Source organism: Bos grunniens, chromosome 14 (assembly GCF_055505025.1).
Source record: "Bos grunniens cultivar Pamir isolate PY7600 chromosome 14, Bosgru_T2T1.0, whole genome shotgun sequence".
Taxonomy (NCBI): domain Eukaryota; kingdom Metazoa; phylum Chordata; class Mammalia; order Artiodactyla; family Bovidae; genus Bos; species Bos grunniens.
Window position 1 is genome coordinate 36,440,442 of NC_141178.1, and position 22,493 is coordinate 36,462,934.

The following is a 22,493-nucleotide window of genomic DNA, read 5'->3' on the forward strand; positions in this document are numbered from 1 at the left end:
GTTAATAATTTTCTGTGCACTCCTTTATGCCGAATCAATTTCAATTAAATCAATTAAAATGGCAACTGGCAATCAATTTAAATTTCACATCATTGATCTAATAAGATTAAGATTACTCAGGATATTTGAGGGACATCAGGAAATGCTGGGTTGGCATCTCTGCTTCATTATGATGTCAAGTTGGGAGATGAACAAATTTGATTTCTTAGTGCCCCCAAATCTCAGGTATGCAAGAAACAGCCCAGCAAAATGACACCCTCCCATTCCTAGCAGCCCTAAATCATGGAAAATGGGGGATGGAGAGTGATAACCAGGTGTGATAAGCAAGCTATTAAGAAAAATCTTTTATTTGAACAGCCTCAAGCATTAGTGTTTAAAAGTGCATTGGCACTGAGAGTTTTTTATAAAAGAAAAATAACTGCATCTTTGAAAGAAGAGATACTTCACAGCAGGCAGGTAGGTTGGAAAGAAAGGGCATTGGTTTTGGAGACAACTAGTTATCTTATCCACTGGGGTGATTAATTTTACGTGTCAACTTGACTGAGCCACAGGGTGCTCAGATATTTGTCAAATGTTGTTTTGAGTGTGTCTGTGAGGGTGTTTTGGATGAGATTAACATTTGAATAGGTAGAGGAATAAAGCAGATTGCTCTCTCCAGTGTGGGTGGGCCTCAACCAATCAGTCAAAGACTTGCACAGAACAAAAAGTTTCATCCCCCCCTCAAGTAAAAGTGAACCCTTCCTGCCTGACTTGTCTTGAGCTGGGACGCTGGGTTGTTTCCCGGCCTTTGCACTTGAACTGTAACACTAGCTCTTCTTGGGTTTTCAGCCTGCCAATATTTGGACTGGGACTACACCATTGGCTGTCCTGGGGTCCCAGCTTTCTGACTATAGATCTTGGCCCCCATGATCATGAGAGCTAATTTCTAATGGACACTCAGTTAATCAGTTCACCCCCCCCTTCTCTCTTTCCCTGCCTATGCTTGTATCTCCTATATAATATTTTATATGTATCTCCTATTGGTTCTGTTTCTCTGAAGAATCCTTGCATCTGCTTGTTTTAATTGTGTAGCACTGCAGCTCTCTGGGCCTCAGTTTCTTTATCTGTAATATGCGTTTCATGACAACTACCTTGCAAAGTTATTGTATGAACTAAATATGGAATTTAAAATGCCAAATGTGCAAACAGGTGCACAATCAGTATTAGCTCCAGACTTGCCCTTTGTGATAACATTGGTAACCTGTGCCTTTGAAATAAAAACAGCATCTAATGGTAATATTAAGTATTCATGATTTTGAAAATGACTGCCAAATGATGAAACCTCCCTGGTTTCCAATATAAACACCTAAAGTGTTCTTGCTGGAGATGAAACACGTCCTTTTCTTTGTCTTTTCCTCTCCTGTGGCTTTACTGGAGGTCCTACCACTATAGCTTTGCCCTGATACCTGCCACATCCAAGAGATAGTGGAGGTGCTCTGTGAATCACCTTCTGTCTTGCCCTGCAGGACTGACTGCCCAGGAGAGTTTGTTTCATTTCTCCTGGGGGATACAGGATGTGGGATTGCAGTGGTGTTGTGTCCTGAGAACTGTGGAAAAAGGGCCGCTTAGAGCTTGGGGACCTCACCTACAAGGCTGGGTGATCTGTTAGATGGGCTCCATTCCATGTGGGTTTTAAGGTGAGATACCCTCCTGCACCCCAAGGGCTGATGCCTCTCTCTGAGTTCACCCGGGTATGACGAGCAGACTCATTAAGCCCAAAGGGAGGTTTACTCTGATGCTACAGGAGGGATGAGCGCCTGGAGTACTCTGTGTGCTGAATCTACACAGTGCTTGGCAGTGGCCCCCAACCTTTCATAAGTGTCAGAGTCATATGGGGGTGAAGCTGTCTAAAATACTAACACCTGGGCTGGAGAGCCTGACATGACAGTTTCAGAGTAAGGTCTCGAAATCTACATTTTGAAGAAGCCTGCCCAGATACTTCTGCAACAGGGAGGTCATGGATTTGAGGAAGCAGACTGGGGTGCAGAAGAGAGAATGATGCTACTGAATCCTCTCATCTACTGGTTCTTGATCTACCATCCCAGGTAGCCGAGTCTCTTGGGTTGCTTTTTAAAAAAATATTACTTATTTGGTTATGCTGGCTTGTAGTTGCAGCACACGGGATATTTGACCTTTGTTACAGCACGTGGGATCTTTAATTGTGGCATGCAAACTGTTAGTTATGGCATGTGGGATCTAGTTCCTTGACCAGGGATTGAACCTGGGCCCTCTGCATTGGGAGCACAGAGTCTTAGCCACTGGACCACCAGGGAAGTCTCTAGTCTCTCGAGTTGATTCCTCTTCACCCCCGCTGCCACCACCCTCGCTCAGGATGTCATCATCTCCTGCACAGATCAATGCAACAGCTTCCTGCCTGGATGTCTGGCCCCCTGTCTTGTCCTTCTCCAGTGCCTCTTCTCATCTTTTGATATACAGATCTGATCAGCATTGTCTCCAGTCTGAAACCCTTCAGTGTCTCCTCATTGTCTCTAAATTCCTTCAGTTCAGTTCAGTCACTCAGTCGTGTCCGACTCTTTGCGACCCCATGGACTCTAGCACACGAGGCTTCCCTGTCCATCATCAACTCCCAGAGCTTGCTCAAACTCACATCCATCAAGTTGGTGATGCCATCCAACCATCTCATCCTCTGTTGTCCCCTTCTCCTCCTTCATTCAATCTTTCCCATCATCGGGGTCTTTTCAAACGAGTCAGTTCTTCACATCAGGTGGCCAAAGTATTGGAGTTTCAGCTTTAGCATCAGTCCTTCCAATGAATATTCAGGACTGATTTCCTTTAGGATGGACTGGTTTGATCTCCTTGCAGTCCAAGGGACTCTCAAGACTCTTGTTACAGCATGTGGGATCTTTTCAGCCTGGCTTCCTGCTGGCTGGTGTCCCTTCTCCCTCTCTCTTCACCTGTAATCATACTAGCCTTCCTTGTGTTCCTGGAATGCACCGAGCTTTCTCTTCAACCTTGACCTTAGAACAGGCTGTTCCCTCTCCCTGAGACATCTTCCCAATTCCCATTTGCTTTAGTTACTGCCTCTTCCTCTTTTAGATCTCAGCCTGAGGGAGGTTTTCCTGATCTTTCAGAGTCAGGGAATTCCCTCCTCAAAGTGTAACTAACGTCCCCTTTCACATCACTTGTTGTGTTACTATGATTCTTTCTTTGATGAGTGCCTTCCTCAGTAAAACACAAAATCCATGTATGGGAGAACCATATCTATCATGTCTACTGAATTTCACCAACATTCAGTCAAGGCAGACACATAGCAGACACTCAGAAGTAAATCTATGATTTGTTAGTAAATAAACTCTCCAAAGTTCTTATCATCTTAGCAATTTTATATCTGCTTGATGATTAGAGAGAAAATAAACACACTCTGCTAATTATAGCACCTAGTTCAGTTCAGAGGTCACTTACTCTCAGAATCTTTCCTGACACATTCCTTCTAAATCAGACGACCTTCCTATAAGATCCTAGAATTCTACATTTACCTTTGTTACTCTTATCTATTTTGCTTGACTTCAAGGTCAAGAAATGTCATATTCATCCCTGTATCCCTAACACATAGATAAAGTGCTGGGTACATGGTAGGATCTCAATAAACTTGCTTTTAGATGAATTACTGGACGATTGTATAACTGCTACTATAAAGGGATAAACAAACCAAAAAGGGACACAAAGAATGGAGGGGCTATTTCAGAGAAGAACAAAAGGTTTTAATTCTTGGCTGGGAAACAAGGCTGGGCCATTCAGAGTACATGTATGTATGTGGGGCCTTCTAGAACTGGCATGTAGAAACTCGGATGTAAGGAGAATCTTGACCATCTACACTGTGCAGAACTTAACTCCAGGCACTGAGAATTGGTTGCCCCAAAGAAATAAGCCACAGCAAAAGTAATATATCATATATAATACTAGGGACAGAAATCCTAAAGCATTTACATGGCATATTTTCTCTCTTTCTTCTTAAAAAAATCCAACACTGCTCTATGCATCCTTACCAATGGCTTTGATTTTCTCGTATCAGGTCCACATGCCATTGTCCTTCTCAAGTGCCTTTCTAAAAACCCATAGGAGAGTTGAATACCATACAGCTCAGATTTCAGGATCCAGACTTCCCCCCAAAGAAATGGACCAATGTCAGTCGTGGAAAACCCACATATCACCTTCATTGCAATATCAGTCATTGGAGGTTCTTCAAACCGTGAGGTGACATAACAGTGCAATCTCATGGCCATCTTGAATTGTCCAAACAAGAAACACCAACTATATTTTTAACTTCATTTAGAACATTTAATGCAAAGGGGTCAATGGCAGAGAATTTCAAGGTTGATGATTTTTGCAGAGGCAGACATGAAGAATTTGGAGTCTGTGGGGGTTTCCTAATGGGAACTGTACCATGCAAAAGATACCACAAGACACGGAGTTGTGGAGAAGTAATGACAAGAATAATTCCTGTCAGAATGTGTCCAAATTAGAAAGATGTGTGAACACTTCCACCATCTACTAGATAGAGGGGCCATCAGGGTACTCAGAACAAGCAGATATTTTTCAGCCATGAAGACTACAACAGACTAGAATCATGGGTCCATTTCAAGCCTCAAACAAAACACTTTCTGAATGGCCATGATGAACTTCAGAATGAAAATGAAACGGGAGTGGACACTAGCTAGGATGGACTCGTCACAATGCTAACTCCTACCGATGAACTGATGTGAGAGCTTAGTGATTCCCCAAAGAAGCCTGTGTTTAGGAAACTAAACACAAATCTCATACCAAGGAGAATTTCTCTGAAGGCACAAAGACCTGATACAATTAGAAATATTCCTAATTGCAAACTATGTGAAACAGGGTGTGAAGATCCCCAAAGTGTGTTGAAGGTAAAGCCCAAGAAGGCAGCAGGTTGAAGAAAGACTGTCTTGGAGACTGGGAAGGGCATGTGGTTGGTAGGGCATGATCAAACAACGCTGAAGGAAGAAGAGGCAATGGAAGACTCCAGTGGGAAAAGGAATAATCTGCATATAATCCTATTGAATCACTCATTCAATGTCCTCACCTACTGTGAGCCCCTGGACAATTAACTGGGTTTTATGAGAAAAGGTTCATTCTATGGTCAGTTGAGTGTCACTGAGGAGAACGTTGAAGACTTGAAAATATGAGGTACAACTCAATGTATGTGGGGCGGGGGGCGGGCTTATGTACTTAAGAGTCCTTACCAAAGGTATATACATTTAAGAACCACAGCCACTGCAGTAATCAATTCAATACAATGCGAGCACAAAGGATTACAATTTGGGGCAATTTTGCCCATGGATAATGCAAAATGGCTATTTAGCGACTCTCTTTTATTACAAACCATTTAAAAAATGATACTGTATTCACTGTTTTGAGAAGATGACATTGAAAATGAAATAAGAGCTGGTAAATAAGGAGAAAAGGGCAACAATTACACTTAAAGCAAAACACATTTAAACAGAGGATTCACTCTCTGTGAGACATGGTGCTGGGAGATAGGAGAGCACAGCAAAATCAGGTGACAACTGAGGAGGCCCATGATCTGCAGGGGAGACAAAGACACCCCACGTGCCCACGCCTGAGGCCAAGCTTCCGCTCCTGCCTCATGCCAGCTCATGTCCCTCTGTCAAAACTTCCATCCTTTAAGATCAAGCTCTTCTCCCTGTATTTCTTCTCAAGGTTATCAATGCCTTATTCACGCCATCTAAGTGAAGAAGATTCAGAGTCACCCGTACTCCTCCTGTGGCCTCCCCACTCACATGTAATCAGTGAGCAAACCCTCTGAATTCTGTTTGTAAAATGGCTTTCCAGTCAGTCCCTGCTTCACCCCCACCCTTGTCACTGTGTTAAACCACCTCCCTTTGGCCCCTTCCCAGGCCATTAGGATAACCTACTAGTTATGATTTGCTCTCTAGTCTGTGCCCTGCCCTATTCATTTCCCTTTAATTAATTTCCAACTTCTACTGAAAGAGTTACACCTTCGGCAAACCTCCCTTTACCCCCTTTTCCCAGATGAGGTTATGTTCCAGTTCTGTGGCATTACTGCACATCTATGCATCTCTGCCACAGCACACACAACCCATCCTTATGGCTAGACTGGGTGCTCCTTTTATCCCTAGTGTCTACCACAGAGCCTGTTGCTCATTGGAAGAACAGGATGGAAGAACAAACAGATATTCAACAGACACTGTGTAATGAATAGATTATTAGTATGAACAATGCGCTTAGAAATGCAGAGAACAGTGTGATTGGTTCTGCCTGAGAGATAAGGTAAGGCTTCTCAGAAGAGGTGATGTCTCATCCTGGCTTGGTCCTTTTTATTATATCATATTCATAACAACTCGATGAAATAGATTCAGTCCCCATTTTTACAACTAAGGAAACTTAATCTCCGACAAGTAACTTGCCCAAAGTTAATACACCTATGAAATGCTTTAGAATGGATTTCTATGGAATACTAAAGAGTTTGGATTTTATTCCTTAGGCAACTGGGAGTCATCAAATGTTTTTGTTTTTTTTTTTTAGGAGGGAAATAATGTCGTCAGATATATATTTAAATTAACTCTGGCAACCTAAGTTGGAAGTTAAAGGAGAATGAATGGGGCAAGGTAGAGACTAGAGAGCAAAATCATAACTAGTATGTTATTCTAATGGCCTGCTGCTGCTGCTGCTGCTAAGTCGTTTTAGTCGTGTCCGACTCTGTGTGACCCCATAGATGGCAGCCCACCAGGCTCCCCTGTCCCTGGGATTCTCCAGGCAAGAACACTGGAGTGAGTTGCCATTGCCTTCTCCAATGCATGAAAGTGAAAAGTGAAAGTGAAGTCGCTCAGTCGTGTCCAACTCTTAGTGACCCCATGGACTGCAGCCTTCCAGGCTCCTCCATCCAGGGGATTTTCCAGGCAACAGTACTGGAGTGGGGTGCCATTGCCTTCTCCGTCCAATGGCCTGGGAAGAGGCCAAAGGGAGGTAATTTAACACAGTGACAAGGATGAGGGTGAGGCAGGGACTGACTAGAAAGCCACTTTACAAACAGAATTCAGATCGTTTGCTCACTGATTACATGTGAGTGGAGAGGGGACAGGAGGAGTCCAGGTGACTCCAAGCCTTCTTCACTCAGGTGATGGCGTGAATAAGGCATTAATAACCTTGAGAAGAAATACAGGGAGGAGAACTGGATGGAGACCTGGTGGGAAAGACAATTGGGTTGACTTTGGATATTTTAAATTTGAGATGTCAGTGGACTACTCATCAGAGGTTCACATCTTTTAAGGATATTAATGTAAGGAACTGAAGCTTCATAGAGGTCTAAGATGTATTTGAAAGTAACTTTGAAGTCGGGGATGGTTAAAGCAATGGGAGTGGGCGAGGCTCTCTAGACAGCCCGCAAAACGAGAAGAAACAAGAGGACCTACCTCCAGGGGGCATCAACATTCGGGGAGTGGCAGAGGAAGGCGGCAAGCCACCCACCTGAGAAGGAGCCATTAGAAACCAAAGGGGAGAACCAAGGGGGTCACTATCATGCTCATGGAATACATGAGCACTAAGGAGGAAAAACTTAATGCTATCCAATTACGATACAGAAGAGCCAATTATGAAGACACCTGATATGTGAGCATCAGAGTTATAACACCAGTGACACAGCTGTAATTAGACATAGAGAAGCCTGGAAATTAAATAGTATAAACTGAGAGATACTAGAAAGAGCCATCAAACATAGCTCATGTACACATAACAAGGAATCTGAGTGGCTCACATTTTCTCTTCTAGGAGCTGCAAATATTACTAGATTTTATTCCTTAGTAAAGAGGCAAAGGAAGCTTTTCTCAGGGACAACTGGGGAAAACCATACCCTACTGCCTGTATATAGATGCTAGAATTTTTAAATTGAATTAATGAGTGAATTGTAAACACATTTGACCTAAACCTACCTTGAGACAATTTATTAGAAACTCCCAGGAAAGCAGGGTCCTCTTACAGTAATAGTGGCTCCAGGAAGTGCTAGGGAGGACATTTGCAGAGATTCAGTGACTTTCAGAAAACCTCCAATATTTTATATGTATTAAAGTCAGTCTCTATTGCTGTTCTATTTTGATTATCCTAAGAATACTGGCCTAGCAGTTCTTACCAAGGGAAACATGTTGTATGCAACCCAGCAATCACTTCTAGGTACTTTTCTAATGAATGAAAACTGATGTTTATACAAAAACCTGTATGTGCATGCTTTTATTTATCCTTTTTAAAGATTTTAATCTTGATGTGGACCATTTTTAAAGTCTTTATTGCATGTGTTACCATATTAACTTCTGCTGGTACGTTTTGGTTTTCTGCACTGCAAGGCATATGGGATCTTAGTCCCCCTACCAGGGATCGAACCCACACCCCCTGCACTGGAAGGTGAACTCTTAACCACTGGACTACCAGAGAAGTCACTGTGAATGCTTACCAGCGTTATTAGTATTTGCCCAAATTGGAAACAATCTAGATGTCCTTCACCTGGGCAATGGATAAATAACTTTGGTATATCCATCCAACTCAGTGCTAAAAAGTGAGCGTGAATGAACAAGTGACACACACCCTCAGCTTTGGTAAGGTTCAGTGTATTATAGCAAGTGAAAGAAGCCAGACTTTATGAGTCCCATGATATGACATTCTGGAAAGGGCAAAACTAAGAACAGAAGACCTATCAGTGGCTTCCAGACGCTGGAGGTAATGAGAAGCATTGACAACGTGGGGGTAGCAGGGAGAGTATCTTCTGGAGTTATAAAACTGTTATATCTTGACTGTGGTGGTGGTTGTTATACAACCATATGCATTTATTAAAACTTGCAGAACTGTACATTAAAAATGGTGATTTTACTGTATGTAAATCATACCTTATTAGAAACAATGAGAAAAAAGAATACCAGCCTGGGAATTAAGAGAACTGGGATCTAGTTTCAGTTTTGCCACTGACTAGCTGGGTAACCACAGACCATCCTCTAACTCTCTTTGGGTCTTGGTGCCCAAAACTGTAAAATGAGATTGGAAATTTTCTCAAAAATTCTACTGATGTGCTCTACAAAGACTCCTTTCTTTAAGCAAGGTGGTGGACCAGATGGCCTATTCCAATTCAGATGGCCTACTTTAGTTGCTAAAGTATCGTTGTGGGGGTGACTGGACTAAAATACTCAGTCTGTACACATGGTTCTGAAAAGTCTTCTTGGCTTAGGAGTAGTGTTTCTAATTTGTGTTGTTCCATAAGATGGAGCTTCGGGCAAGTCCATCTGGTCATGTAATTCTCAACTAAAATTTGACACATATATTTTTGACAATGTGGAAAAAGCCCTTTGGGAAACACTAATGTTTAATGAGCTATAACTGGCCTTGGTAAACAATCATACTCTTATTTTTTTTTTTTTTTTCATTTTGCAGGCACTAATTAAAAAGGCCTTTGAAGACTGGCAGCGTTTACTGTCTTCATTTGCCTTATCCTCCAGCTGGAACATCGCTTTCTACTGCTTAAATTTACCCAACCTTCACAGTTACTGTTACATTTTTATATTATCCATGTATCTGTAGCCAAGAAAGACACTGAAAAGGGCACTGCAGCAGCAGTTCTATACTACAGTGTTCCTGGGGTTGAGGGAAGCAATTACACCTCAAAGGGGAAGATATTAAGAATAAAACTGTAATCTTGATTATGCTGTTAGAACTTTACACTTTTGACCTTGTGAAGCAGGGGTCCACAAACTATGAACTAGAAATTGTGCTTGTAAATAAAGTTTTATTGGTGCACTACTAAGCCCCATTCACTTCAGACTGTCTGTGGTGGCTCTCCCATGATGGGTGGGGGCGGGGGGTTTACAACAGACATTCTATGGCCCGTAAAGACTAAAATACTTACTATCTAGCTCTTCCCAGAAGAAGTCTGCCAGCCCAGTTTCATAGACTATGCCATGAACTGTGCTATATAGTTTTCACATAAAATCTCATGCAATCCTCATATCATTGCTGTGAAATAGGAATAACTCACTAGACAGATCAGAGGTGATACAGTGTAATGGATACAGTTCGCTGTGAAGTCAGACAGACCTGTGCTAGGCTTTTTACTAGCTGTCCAAAACTGCACCTATTATTTATATTCTCTGACCTCAGTTTCTCCACAAGTAAATTGAAGCTAACAACAGTACTGATTATGCTCGGGTAAATGTCAAGGGTTGATGTGACAATTAGCACATTGCTTTGCATATAGTAAATATTTAATACTCATCAGCTATATGAGAAACAGCTTTTAGTATCCCTAAGTGTTTTTCTTCCTAGAAATATCCTGTAATAAAGAGCTAAGGACGCCCCCTGTAAGTTTGATTATGGATTAATTTGGTGGATCCCAGAATAATTTGCACCACTATGTGTATTACATAAAGCACCTTTTTTTCCTTGTCTCTCAGGAATCAAGCAGAAGGAAAGTATAACCATGTTATTTCCTGCTCTGTACTGCATTTCACAAAAGACAGCGGCAGGTGCCCTGACATGGCTGAGTTTCCTGCAGGAACATGGAAGCAAGCAAGACCACCAGATGAACAGCGTGGCCACTCCATAGAAGACCAAAAGGCTGCAGGAGGGAAGGAAGCACCTCAAAGGCACCAAAGTAACGAGAGTAAAGCAGAGCCAAACTCTGATTATGTTGCTGGCAAGTATCAGGTAGTTACAGGGCCATGGTGAATAAAGGCAGGGCAATTAGAGACCAGCATTTTAGCTGAAGGATGGTTTTGGCTTTAGATAATGAGCTGCTTCAGGAATTTTTGTCACAATTCATTGATAGAGCCCATAAATGGATCTATTTACTATGAGTCCACCATACACATTTTTAAAGCACCTTACAGTTTTTGTCTTTGGTCAGCATCCAGAAGAGGGACAGCAAGAAAAAGGAGGGCAGAAACTTCATCTCTCCTGTGTTCAGATAACCTACAGTGACAGGCTGGAGCCCTCCTGGTCTATTTGTGACGATTTTGGCCATATTACTGTCATGGGGCTCCTGGTGGCTAAGTGACAATGACTGGTGTAGAAGAAAAGTTTAAGACAAATTTTAAAACATCAGTTAAAAGTTAGAAAATTAGCCTTAATTATCTATTAGTTTACTTCCTCTAGAAACACGGTAGAGTGAGCTTTCAGATGGATGTATCTAATTTGGAGGTTTGATTACAAACTGAAGTAACTGATTTGTGTATAATTTCTACATCCAAAAGGATGTTGTTTCCTTGAGAGGAAATCTTTAGAGTCCATTCATTTGTTTCATTTTGGAGTTGATTTCCAAGTTTGTGGCAGGTTCTTTTGAATGCCTCTCGTGGGGTAAGACTTCATCCTTGGAGAATTGGGTTCCTCTTTAGAAATGGCAGCCCAATATTTACCTTTAGATCTTGTAAATAAAGTGGGTAATCAAGCATGGAGAAACATGGGGGGTCCAAGATAGAGCTTGGAAAAACACAAATAATCCAATTATAAAATAAGTAAAGGATCTATAATAGATGTTTACCCAGAGAAGATACACAAATGGCCAGTAAGCACTTGAAAAGGTGTTCAATATCATTAGTCGTCAGGGAAATACAAATCAATATCACAGTGACATTCCACTTTACACATATTAGAATGGTTATAATAAAAAAGACATACAATAACAAGTGTTGGCAACTATGTGGAGAAACCGAGACCCTCATAGACTGCTTGTGGGAATATAAAAGGGTACAGCTTGCTCTGGAAAACAGTCTGGCAGGTCCTGTAATGGTTACACATGGAGTTACCTCATAACTCTAAAATTCCATGCCCAGGTATATACCCAAGAGAAATGAAAACAGGTCCATACAAAATGTTGTACAAGAATGTTCAAAACAATATTATAGAAAATATCCAAGATTCATAAACAATCCAAGTATCCAACTGATGAATGAATAAATCAAATGTGGTACATTCATATGATGAAATACAATTTGGCAATTAAAAAAATGAAATATTGACACATGCTTACAACATGAGTGAACCTTAAGAACATTATTCTAAGTGAAAGTAGCCAATTGCAAAAGACCATGTATTGAATTATTCCATTCATAGGCAAGGTCTAGAATATGCACGGAGAAGGCAATGGCACCCCACTCCAGTACTCTTGCCTGGAAAATCCCATGGACGGAGGAGCCTCATAGGCTCCAGTCCACGGGGTCGCTAAGAATCGGGCACGACTGAGCAACTTCACTTTCACTTTTCACTTTCATGCATTGGAGAAGGAAATGGCAACCCACTCCAGTATTCTTGCCTGGAGAATCCCAGGGACAGAGGAACCTAGTGGGCTGCTGTCTATGGGGTCGCACAGAGTCGGACACGACTGAAGCAACTTAGCAGCAGTAGCAGCAGAATAGGCAAAGAGAAAGCAGATTAATGGTTTTTGAAAGCTGGTGGTTGGGGAGCGTTGGGAAGAAATGGGGAATGACTGTTAGTGGGTATTGGGTTTCTTTCTGGGGTGATGAAAATGTTTCAAAATTAATTGTGGTGATGGGTGCACAACTCTGTGACTATACTGAAAAATCATTGAATTTATACTTTAAGGAGTTAAACTGTATATTCTGTGAATTTATATCTCAATAAAGGATAGTATAAAAATAAAGCTTTGATATAAATTCAGGAGGCTGATTTAATTCTGTGGCTTCTATTACTGACCGCTAACTACGTGCTGTACTTCCTGCCACACTGCACTGAGTGACATATGTATTTGAGCTCATTTAATTCTCATAACACCCTATGAGGTGAGTAGATTTACTGATCTCACTTTTAAGAGATCAGGAAATTGGAACACAGACAAAGTAACTTCCATGAAATAACACATCAGTAAGTGTTGGGCCAAGATTTAAAATTCAGGCCTGTGTGATGCTACAATTCACGGTTTCTCCTTGTTTCTTCTTAAATATTTTATTCTTTAAACAGTTAATATGAACATATTTCAAGACACAAAATGACTTAAAAAGCATAAGTCCTGTATCTCCCTTCTTCCCCGTCCCACAGGCAAGAGTCCGTATTAGCTTGTTGTGTACCATTTCCTTCTGTACACAAAGCACGTATGCATATTTCTCCCTCTTTCATTCGCAAATACAGCATCCTCTCCACCTTGTTCTGTGCCTTGCTTTTTCTACTTCATTCAGCATCTCCAGATCCTTCCATATCATTAGTCCTCAATCTCGTGTTTATAACTTCCGAGTACACAACATCACCCAGATGTACCGCAACTTATTTATCTGGCCTCCTAATGGTGGACACTCGGGTTCTTCCTAAACTTTTGCTAGTCAGTTAAAGCTTATGTTTTGAAATTGCCTTCCAAAGCATGAAGGAAACACATAAGAAACTTAATCATTTGTGAATTAAGTCCCAAACCTCACAAATTGGCTCCTTTGAAGGCAACAATCCTCATTTAAATGTGTTAGTAGGAAAATATTTCTTAAACACAAAAATGAATTGCATTACACTAGAATCATAGTCCCATGTGAGCTGAGAAAGAAAGTGTGTCTCTAGAGACTGGAGAGGTGAGTTATACTCTTTCAAGGGAAAGTGTAGGGATTTGCCAAAATGAAGGCATGTTCTAAGACATCTGTTTATACCTATCTAGTATATTATTTCCAGTGATGAATATTTTCAGAGATGAGGGATCAAATATTCAATACTGAATCACATTATCACTTGCCTGGTACATTTTTAGATGATATACAAGTTAAGTCACTCAGTTCACCTGGGTGGAATGGAGTTACAATTCTTATTACAGCGAACCTAAAATGTTTTAAGGCAACCCTAGCTGATTTTAGAACTTCTATTATGAATCATAAAATGACTTGTCAATTTCTGTTTCCCTTTTCTTTTTTTTTAAAGAAATCATCCTTTCAATAAGGTATGGATTTTCAAAGGCCATCCGACATAAAATGAGTTTGAACATTAACATGGAAAGGACAAGCAATAAAAAAAAAGTAATAGGAGGGCAGACAAAATTTCCAAGAGCTAGAGAACATGACCTCTTTTTCTAAAGGGAATGGAATAAGAGGATTCTAAAGGCACCGCTTTTCAAAGTGAAAGACGACAACAACTGAATCAAAAAGGCTGAACTCCGCATTACCTTCCCAGAACACAAACGCATATTTAGCTTAATAGAGTTGAGTACTATCTCAGGAAAAATCTTATACATTATGCATCTAGGGCAATGAAAGCCGTAGAAAATGATTTTGCAAAGCAAACACATGGCAGACTGTCAGTAGCAGAGGCAAAAAAAAAAAAAAGAAAAGTCCAAAGGTACACGTGATGAGTTCAGGTCTCATTCTGTGTCTCACCCCGGGAGGAGAACAGCAGAGCGGAGGAAACGCCAGATGCCGAACAGAACCGGGCAGGGCGGCACTGTGACTGGAGCTGAAATGGTGTGCGTGTGTTTTCTTACTACAAATGTAATACGGGTTTAGTCTCGAAGATTGGAAAAATTTAGAAAAATAGAAAACACAATCACCCACAGTGTCACTCCCCATGGAAAACCATTATCAAAATACTGGCTAAACCATTTTCAACTCTTTTCCTATTGCATATAAAAATATGTCTTTACAAAATGGGGCTCATATTATAAATGAAATTTTATATGTGACCTTTCCCCCTTCTTCCTATTACTCTGAGTACTTTCCCATGTTGTCATATATTCCTTGAAGACATAATTCCAATGACTCCGTTTTATTGGATCTTCTCAGTTTACATAGAATTATCTGATTCTCCCCATATTGCTGAACTTCTAGGTTGTTTTAATTTCTCAGTTTTATACCTGGCACTGCAACGGACATTCCTGTGATAAATCTTGGAATCTCTCTGTACTTCTTGAGAGAAACTTAAAAGTATATCACTAAGTTGGATTCACATGTAAGTCACTGAGTGTACCTGTTAACTGTAAATTTACCATCGAAAGTCTCTGGAGACCAAAGTGGATAATGTATACCAAATAAACAGTGTATTTCCATATCACTTGAAGTCTGTATCTGTCCTTCTAGAACAGTCATCTTTCAGGCAGTACTTTACTTCCTCTAGGCAAACAGACTATTACTGGGTTGATCTAAATGCAATAACATGAAACTTGGCTGACCCAGATTTCTTCAATATCAGTATGCATGCAATTACAATATTCTACAGATTGAAAAATACCCAAGGCTCTCAAAAATACATATTTTATCATCCTTTCATCCAAAATGGTGTATAATAAGCATTAAAATAAAACAGGGTTATAGCTGACAGTGGTTGATAGCAACCAGATCTTACCTAGACATATAACTTACATATAGTGCGCCTTAAAGTTTTCTTCAAGATTCAACTTTATTCTGTCACTTCCAGTTATAGGGCTTTTAAATGCTTTCAACAAATTGAAATTATTAATGATTCTTCTTTAGAACTATATGGTTGCAATATTCCAGTTTTAAATTCTCCACAGTCTATTTAAAATTTTATTCTATTTGTTTTTCAAGATGATAAATAGGGTTTGCAAAATTCCTAGAAAGTGTGTGTATACATACATATGTATGTACATATGTATGTGTTATTGTTTTTAGTCGCTAACTCATGTCTGAGTCTTTTGGGACCCCCGTGGACTGTAGCCTGTCAGGCTCCTCTGTCCATGGGATTTTCCATGGCAAGAATACTGGAGTAGTTTTGCCATTTCCTTCTCCAGGGGATCTTCCCGACCCAGGGATGGAAACTACATCTCCTGAGTTGGCAGGCAGATTCTTTACCACCGAGCCACCTGGGAAGCCCCCACATGTACACACACACACACACACACACACACACACACGGACAGAGACATACCTCTAAAATGTTTCTCTCCCATTAGTAGTGAAAAGTGAAGTAAAACAAAACACAATAAAAATGCCACTTATATCATGGCCATATGAGCTACAGTGTCACTCAAATCCCAAGTCCCCTGAAGAATGGGTAGTTAGACTAAAATGGCGGGGCTGCCCTGTACCGCTGTGCAAGCTGCACACTGTACAACTCTAGGGTGTGCAACGGTATCCTGATCTATGTTACTGGTACTCTTTGGGGCTTATGCAGTGCACAACCTCTATAGCTGGATGTGATGGATGACCTTGAAATTAGCTCAGATAATTGTTTGTTTATTCATTACTCATCTGTACCTCCTTCCCCCTAGGGAGCTATGAAAAAGAGAAATTTTAGGAGGGAAGTGACCTTTAAATCTATATATGTTTTTTTAAAAAGATGAAAGAAATTCTGCAAAAAAAACCCACAAAAAACCAAACCCCAAAACAAAACAATCCAGTTTTTCCCCGGCTCCCCTCTGTCATGATGGTAAGGGTTTCTTTCCTCCCGCCTCCCCTCGCATCCACCCGCTAGGCAGCAGCAGGGTACCTTGCGTGAGTAACTGCAGGTTTCTGACTTCTTCTCGCACCTTCAGCTGGAGCACCTGTTGCAAGATGAGCTGCCGGAGGTTCTCCTGGGCGATCCCCATTCGCTCAAGCTTTTTGTCTGTAAGTCTCAGCAGGGCTCGCCCTGCAGGGTTTTAAGAAATGAAAGGAAAAGCAAATGAACAACACTGGAAAAGGATTTCCGTCTTCCTCTGGGCTGACCTTGCCCTAACAGAAGTCTCCATCTAAACACAGACACTTTAGAATAGAGGGTCCTCCTTTGTGCCCGCTGACAGGAATGGATAGGCAGGATGGAAAAAAAATCCACAAATTTAAAAAAGCACTTCAATTTTCATCTAGTATTGGCAATCCCCGACTGACCCATGCGTTGAGTTAAATAGAACAGCAACATTTTAACCTGGGTATTTGGGTCACGGATTTCAGGTTTCCATAGAAACAATGCTCTCTGTTGGGTGATGGGTTCTGAGGCTTGCCTATAGGAACCCGTGCCACTGATGAACAGCCTGAAGAGTTAGATGCTATAACTGTGGTTATAGGGAAACTCCAGCAATGATTAACCAGGTTACAACGTTTCTGTGAAACATGCATTTAATGTTCCAGGTTCCATAGGCAAGCATCTGCCTCCCATGCTACACCCCTGGTGCTGGGCTGGAGTTCCATCTTTGGCTGGTGGGACCTATGCTACTGTTGTTTTAGTCACTAAGTCGTGTCCAGCTCTTTCTCGACCCCATGGACTGAAGCTCGCCAGGCTCCTCTGTCCATGACATTTCCCCAATATCAGAGTGGCTTGCCATTTCCTTCTCCAGGGGATCTTTCCGACCCAGGGATCGAACTTGCATCTCTAGTATTGGCAGGTGGAATTTTTACCACTGAGCCGCCAGGGAAGCCTGGTGGGAGCTATGCCTTAGCTCAATCACCGGTCTAAGGCCAGGCTCCAGCAGGGCTGAGCGTGGGCATCGAAAACACTACAAAACAAGGAGCCTCGGGTGTGAGTGCCCTCAGAAAAGACACCCTGGGCCCTGGGTAGCTTGGAATAGTGTTGGTTAGAGTAAGTTACTCATTCATGTCTGACTCTTTGAGACCCCATGGCCTGTAGCCCACCGGCTCCTCTGTCCATGGAATTCTCCAGGCAAGAATACTGGAGTAGGTAGCCATTCTCTTCTCCAGGGGATCTTCCCAACCCAGGGATCAAACCCAGGTCTTCCGCGTTGCAGGTGGACTCTTAACCATCTGAGCCACCAGGGCAGCCTGGCATAGATTCCTTTCAATACCTTTCTTTTCCTGGTGTGGGGGTAGGGTCCTGCATGCTTCCCTTGCTACTGTGATTTCTATCAAATTCTCCAACTCTCTCCACACTCTGCCTGCCCTGGAATAAGCACACTTCCCTTTGGAGAGTTTAGTGTAAGAAATAAAGGGAATGATTATTGCTAAATGCCGCAGCACCCCCCTGTACTCAATACCCCAAGGCACCAGACTTGCAGGTCTTTTTCCACTTTAACTGATGATGAACAGACACAGTCCACTAGTGATTAAAGATAAGTCTTTGGTACACTTCAGGAACTGAATTCTCTACCTCTTTGAAAAAGAAATCTAACAGCCCAAAGGTGGGGTTAATGGGCATTTTTTTTCTGAGGAACAGTGAAACCTAAGTGTCTTTTGGGTAGAGACAGGTGAATGGGGAGAAACAGTTAGGAGCAACCTGTGCTGTTCATGCCTCTCTTTACCTTCCTTTGCTGCTGCTGCTGCTGCTAAGTCACTTCAGTCATGTCCGACTCTGTGCGACCCCATAGACGGCAGCCCACCAGGCTCCCCCGTCCTTGGGATTCTCCAGGCAAGAACACTGGAGTGGGTTGCCATTTCCTCTCCAATGCATGAAAGTGAAAAGTGAAAGTGAAGTCGCTCAGTCGTGTCTGACTCTTAGCGACCCCATGGGCTGCAGCCTACTAGGCTCCTCCATCCATAGGATTTTCCAGGCAAGAGTACTGGAGTGGGGTGCCATTGCCTTCTCCCTTACCTTCCTTTAATCTTTGCTAAATGCATCAGAGTAGGTTAGGTTCCATGCTGCAGTAACAAGTAGGCCCAAAATATCAGTGGCTACAATGACGTTTATTTCCTGCCTATTCTCATGTCAACTGCAAGTCCATCTATTTTCAAAACTGCTGATCACTGTATCAGAGGGGAAAGAGATGTGCTGGAAGGTCTCAGAGCAACAATGAAATGCTCAGCCTAGAGTTACTGACAAACCTTTGGCCAGAAGTAATCACAGGAACTTTCCCACCCACCAAGGGTCCACGCATGAACTGTGCTTCCATCACGTGCCAGGTAGAAGTGGGGGAAGAGACACATTTGATGGGGAGAACTGATGAGAACCACACCAGTACTGATTTGGCTCTGGACGGGTGCCTGGCAAGGAAGTGAGTGCAGGAGGTTGTGGAGGTGGGTGGTGGTCTGAAGCCTCAATAAAATCTGTACGAGGAAGAGGAAGGAGAGGTGGGGAAGAGGAACCTGAGGAAGCTTAGCAAGAGCGGGCAGGTCATGGCAGCCATGAGAAAGGAGGCAAGGGACACGCACAGACACACACACACTCTCAAGTAATCGTGTCTGTCTTCTGCAATAGGCAGAATGATGCCCTTTGGCCAAAGATGTCCACGTCCTCATCTCTGGGACCTGTGAGTTTGTCACTTTATAGGACCAAAGGGACACTGCAAATGTGATTTCATTAAGGATCTTGAGATGGTAGAGTATTTGACATTATCCATGTGGGTCCTTATAAGTGAAAGAGGGAGACAGGAAAGCCAGAGAGGGGAGAGATTTGATAACAGAAGCAGGCACTGGAGTGATGTGGCCACGAGCCAAGGAACTGAGCTTCTACACAGTGGAAAAGGCAAGGGAATAGATTCTTTCCCACACTCTCCAGAAGAAATGTGGCTCCACCTTGATTTCTGCTCCTGAAGACCTATTTTAGACTTCTGATCCCTACAACTCTAAGATAATAAATTTGTGTCATTTTAAGTCACTAAGTCTGCAGTAATTTTTTACAGTAGCAATCGGCCTTGTGACTGGAACTCAACGTGCTTTGGAGAAGCCGACTCATGGCTTTAGATTTCCTTTCCAATTCCTTTCTTAATTTCTGGGCACTGGTGTACTCCAAGGTGGAGAGCTAAGGAGTGGTAAGTCTAAGTCCCAGGCTTCTAGGACAGCCCTGCCTTCAAATATTCTGCTATCAGACCTTGGTCTTGAAATTTCATTCAGAAAATACATTATGGGACTTGGGTATCATTTATGTGGCTAATTGGCCTCCAAATAGCAGGAATCTAGTGCTTTATACAAGCTTTCAACTCAACAATGAATATTGCATTTTTTTTTTTTTTTTTAAGGCAAACTAGGGGACTTTCCTGGTCATCCAGTGGTTAAGACTCTACTTTCCAACACAGGGAGCTTGGGTTCGATTCCTGATTGGGAAACTAAGACACCGCATGCTACCAGTGCAAAGGGGGGTGCCCCAACCAGAAAAAAAAAGGCTGGTTAAAAAACGAAACACACGATTCAGATTATCCAAATCTCTTCCACCAGCAGATTGTAGATACCATCTCGCTTTCCGTTCCTCATTATTTGGGCTGTGGTTTCACAAGCTGGAACATTCTGCTGAGGTGTTGGTAGGGCAAATGAGAACTTTGGTCCTGAGAGGTTGGCTGGTCCATCATTAGTGCTAGTAAGTCAAAGGGAAGGTTTTATTCTAGTGTGCGTGGCTCAGTTTCTTTACAAGCAAAGAAACAAAGATGCTCCCATCTAAGAACCTCCAACTTCAACATTTCCATTAAAGCATCTGACATATCACAGTGTGGATACAGAAGCCAAATCAGAATGTTGTCTCATCAGTTCTGAATGGGTAAGTTACGAAACTTGTATAATAGTCTGTGCATTTCACACTATGTGGTACGAACAATTATACCTATCAACATTTCACCTCTTACATGCTTGGCTGTTCAAGTTGTTCTATCAAACCCTGAGACCATAAGTGTTCTTGCTGTTGTTATTTTTTTTTTTAATTGGAGGCTAATTACTTTACAATATTGTATTGGTTTTGCCATACATCAACATGAATCCGCCACGGGTGTACATGTGTTCCCAATCCTGAACCCCATTGTTTCCAATGATAGAAAGGAAAATTGAGAAAAGCTGAAGAATATTTAAAGCATGAGAGTTTTTCCTAATTCTTACTACTATACTTTAGTTGTGCTTTATCTTCCTTGGTAAGAAAATAAAAGTCTTAGACTACAGTAGAGAGACTAAGGGAAATTATATAAGAGAATTTCCTGATAAAATATCTTCTGGAAAAGTTCATGATATGTACACCAAGGAATTCAGGAACAAAATCTGATTTGCTGCCATCCCTGGATGGTTTTTACGGAACCATTCAAGCCTGTGGTTCCAAAAACTCTTGACAAGCATTAGATATTTTATAGGAGCAAATACCTGGGCAGCCTCCTCACCAAACACCTCCTGCTGATCACAGAACAGAGTGTCTAAACAAGAGTGAGTCATGGGAGTGATAAGGAGTCAACAATCATCAATTATATCTCGTTTTTTGGCAATTTATATTGTCACTTTTTGTTGCTTATCATAAAAATCCAACTGTTAATTTAACAAACATTTTTTGAGCACTGACTGTGTCCTTGTGACTTTGCTATTCACTCTGGGGATAATGAGGAACAAGACAGTCAGGGTCACTCCTGGAGCTTTCATATTGATATGCAAGGCAGATAACGATCAATGTTTATAGGTGTGTCAATGTTAAGAAAGGGCAAATATGAGAGCCCAGACTGGGTGAGCTAAACTAGTCTGGGTATCAGGGAGCTATCAGTGAGTAGGATATATTTAACCTGTACTTAGGGAGTAAGTAATAAGAGTAAGTAAATCAGATTAAGACCACTGGATAAAGCCAAGATTTTTTAAAGAGTCCAGTAACCATGTAGATGGGTTTCCCTGGTGGCTCAGTGGTAAAGAATCTGCCTGCCAAGCAGGAGATGCAGGTTTGATCCCTGGGTCAGGAAAATCCCCTGGAGAAGGAAGTGGCGACCCACTCCAGTATTCTGGCCTAGGAAATCCCACGAACAGAGGATCTTGGAGGGCTATAGTCTATGGAGTCTCAAAGAGTCGGACATGACCTAGCGACTAAACAGCATCTAGATGAACGAGGAGGCTGCTATTACAGTCAGAAATCAGAGGAGTGCTATTAGGACCTTTATACGCCTGCCGTTTCTCACAGAGTGTCTTGACTGACCACATGGCTCTGCGGTCAGACGCCTACACAGGGAGAGATCAAGGAGAGAGAAGTCTTCTGAGGACCTCCTTGGTGGTCCAGTGGCTAAGACTCTTCATTCTCAATGCATGGGGCCTGGGTTTGATCCTAGGTCAGGCAGGGAACTAGACGTCATATGCCACAACAAAGATCTGTCACATCCAAATAAATAAATAAATATTATTTTTAAAGGGGGCGAGGGAGAGAAAAGTCAACCCAATTTCAAAAAGGAAGCATCACCTAAATTTTCTGATACTCCAACTGGTGCCAAATGGCATTTTGGTGATCCAGGCTGTTGGGCCTTTCACAGACTCATAGATTGGAGTTGGAAGAAGCGTAAAAGCCTTCATATTGATCATTCTCGTGCCTTTTACTTCTTTCCTTTATGAAGTACTTACTGAGCACCATCATATGCCTGACCCTACTCTGGGTATTGGAGCTGCAGGGAAGCTTACCACTCCTGCCGGAGGAAAACACACATAAACGAATGTATGAGGGCAGACAGGGCCCCCTACTGGAAGGATGGTGCTATTGCAGTTAAGGTGGTGAGAAAGGGGTCTCTCTCAAGAGGTGACCTTGGAACACACAGAAGTGTCAAGGCAAATAGAGGAATGTCAGGAAGGTTGGTGTCACTAGGGCAGAGAAGGCAAGAGAAGTGAACCTAGGAAACGAGGTCCAAGGGAAGGCAGGGGCCAGATCACACAGGGCCTTCCAGG

General features: G+C 42.1%; 1 protein-coding gene across 46 annotated transcripts in view; it reads right to left on the minus strand.

Moving 5' to 3' along the window:
- SAMD12 (sterile alpha motif domain containing 12) overlaps positions 1 to 22,493 on the minus strand; it is a 451,161-nt gene that overhangs the window by 176,292 nt on the left and 252,376 nt on the right. For 43 of the 46 annotated variants that reach the window (XR_015140682.1, XR_015140677.1, XR_015140678.1 and 40 more), the window contains one exon: positions 16,459 to 16,599. Coding sequence is in view for 40 of the 46 variants with exons in the window: in XM_086336401.1 (XP_086192527.1) it covers positions 16,459 to 16,599 (141 nt within the window). In the remaining 6 variants the exon portion in view is untranslated. Of the gene's footprint in view, positions 1 to 12,977; positions 14,497 to 16,458; positions 16,600 to 22,493 lie in introns of those variants that run through there. The other 3 variants (XM_086336399.1, XM_086336376.1, XM_086336371.1) reach the window with 2 other exon arrangements.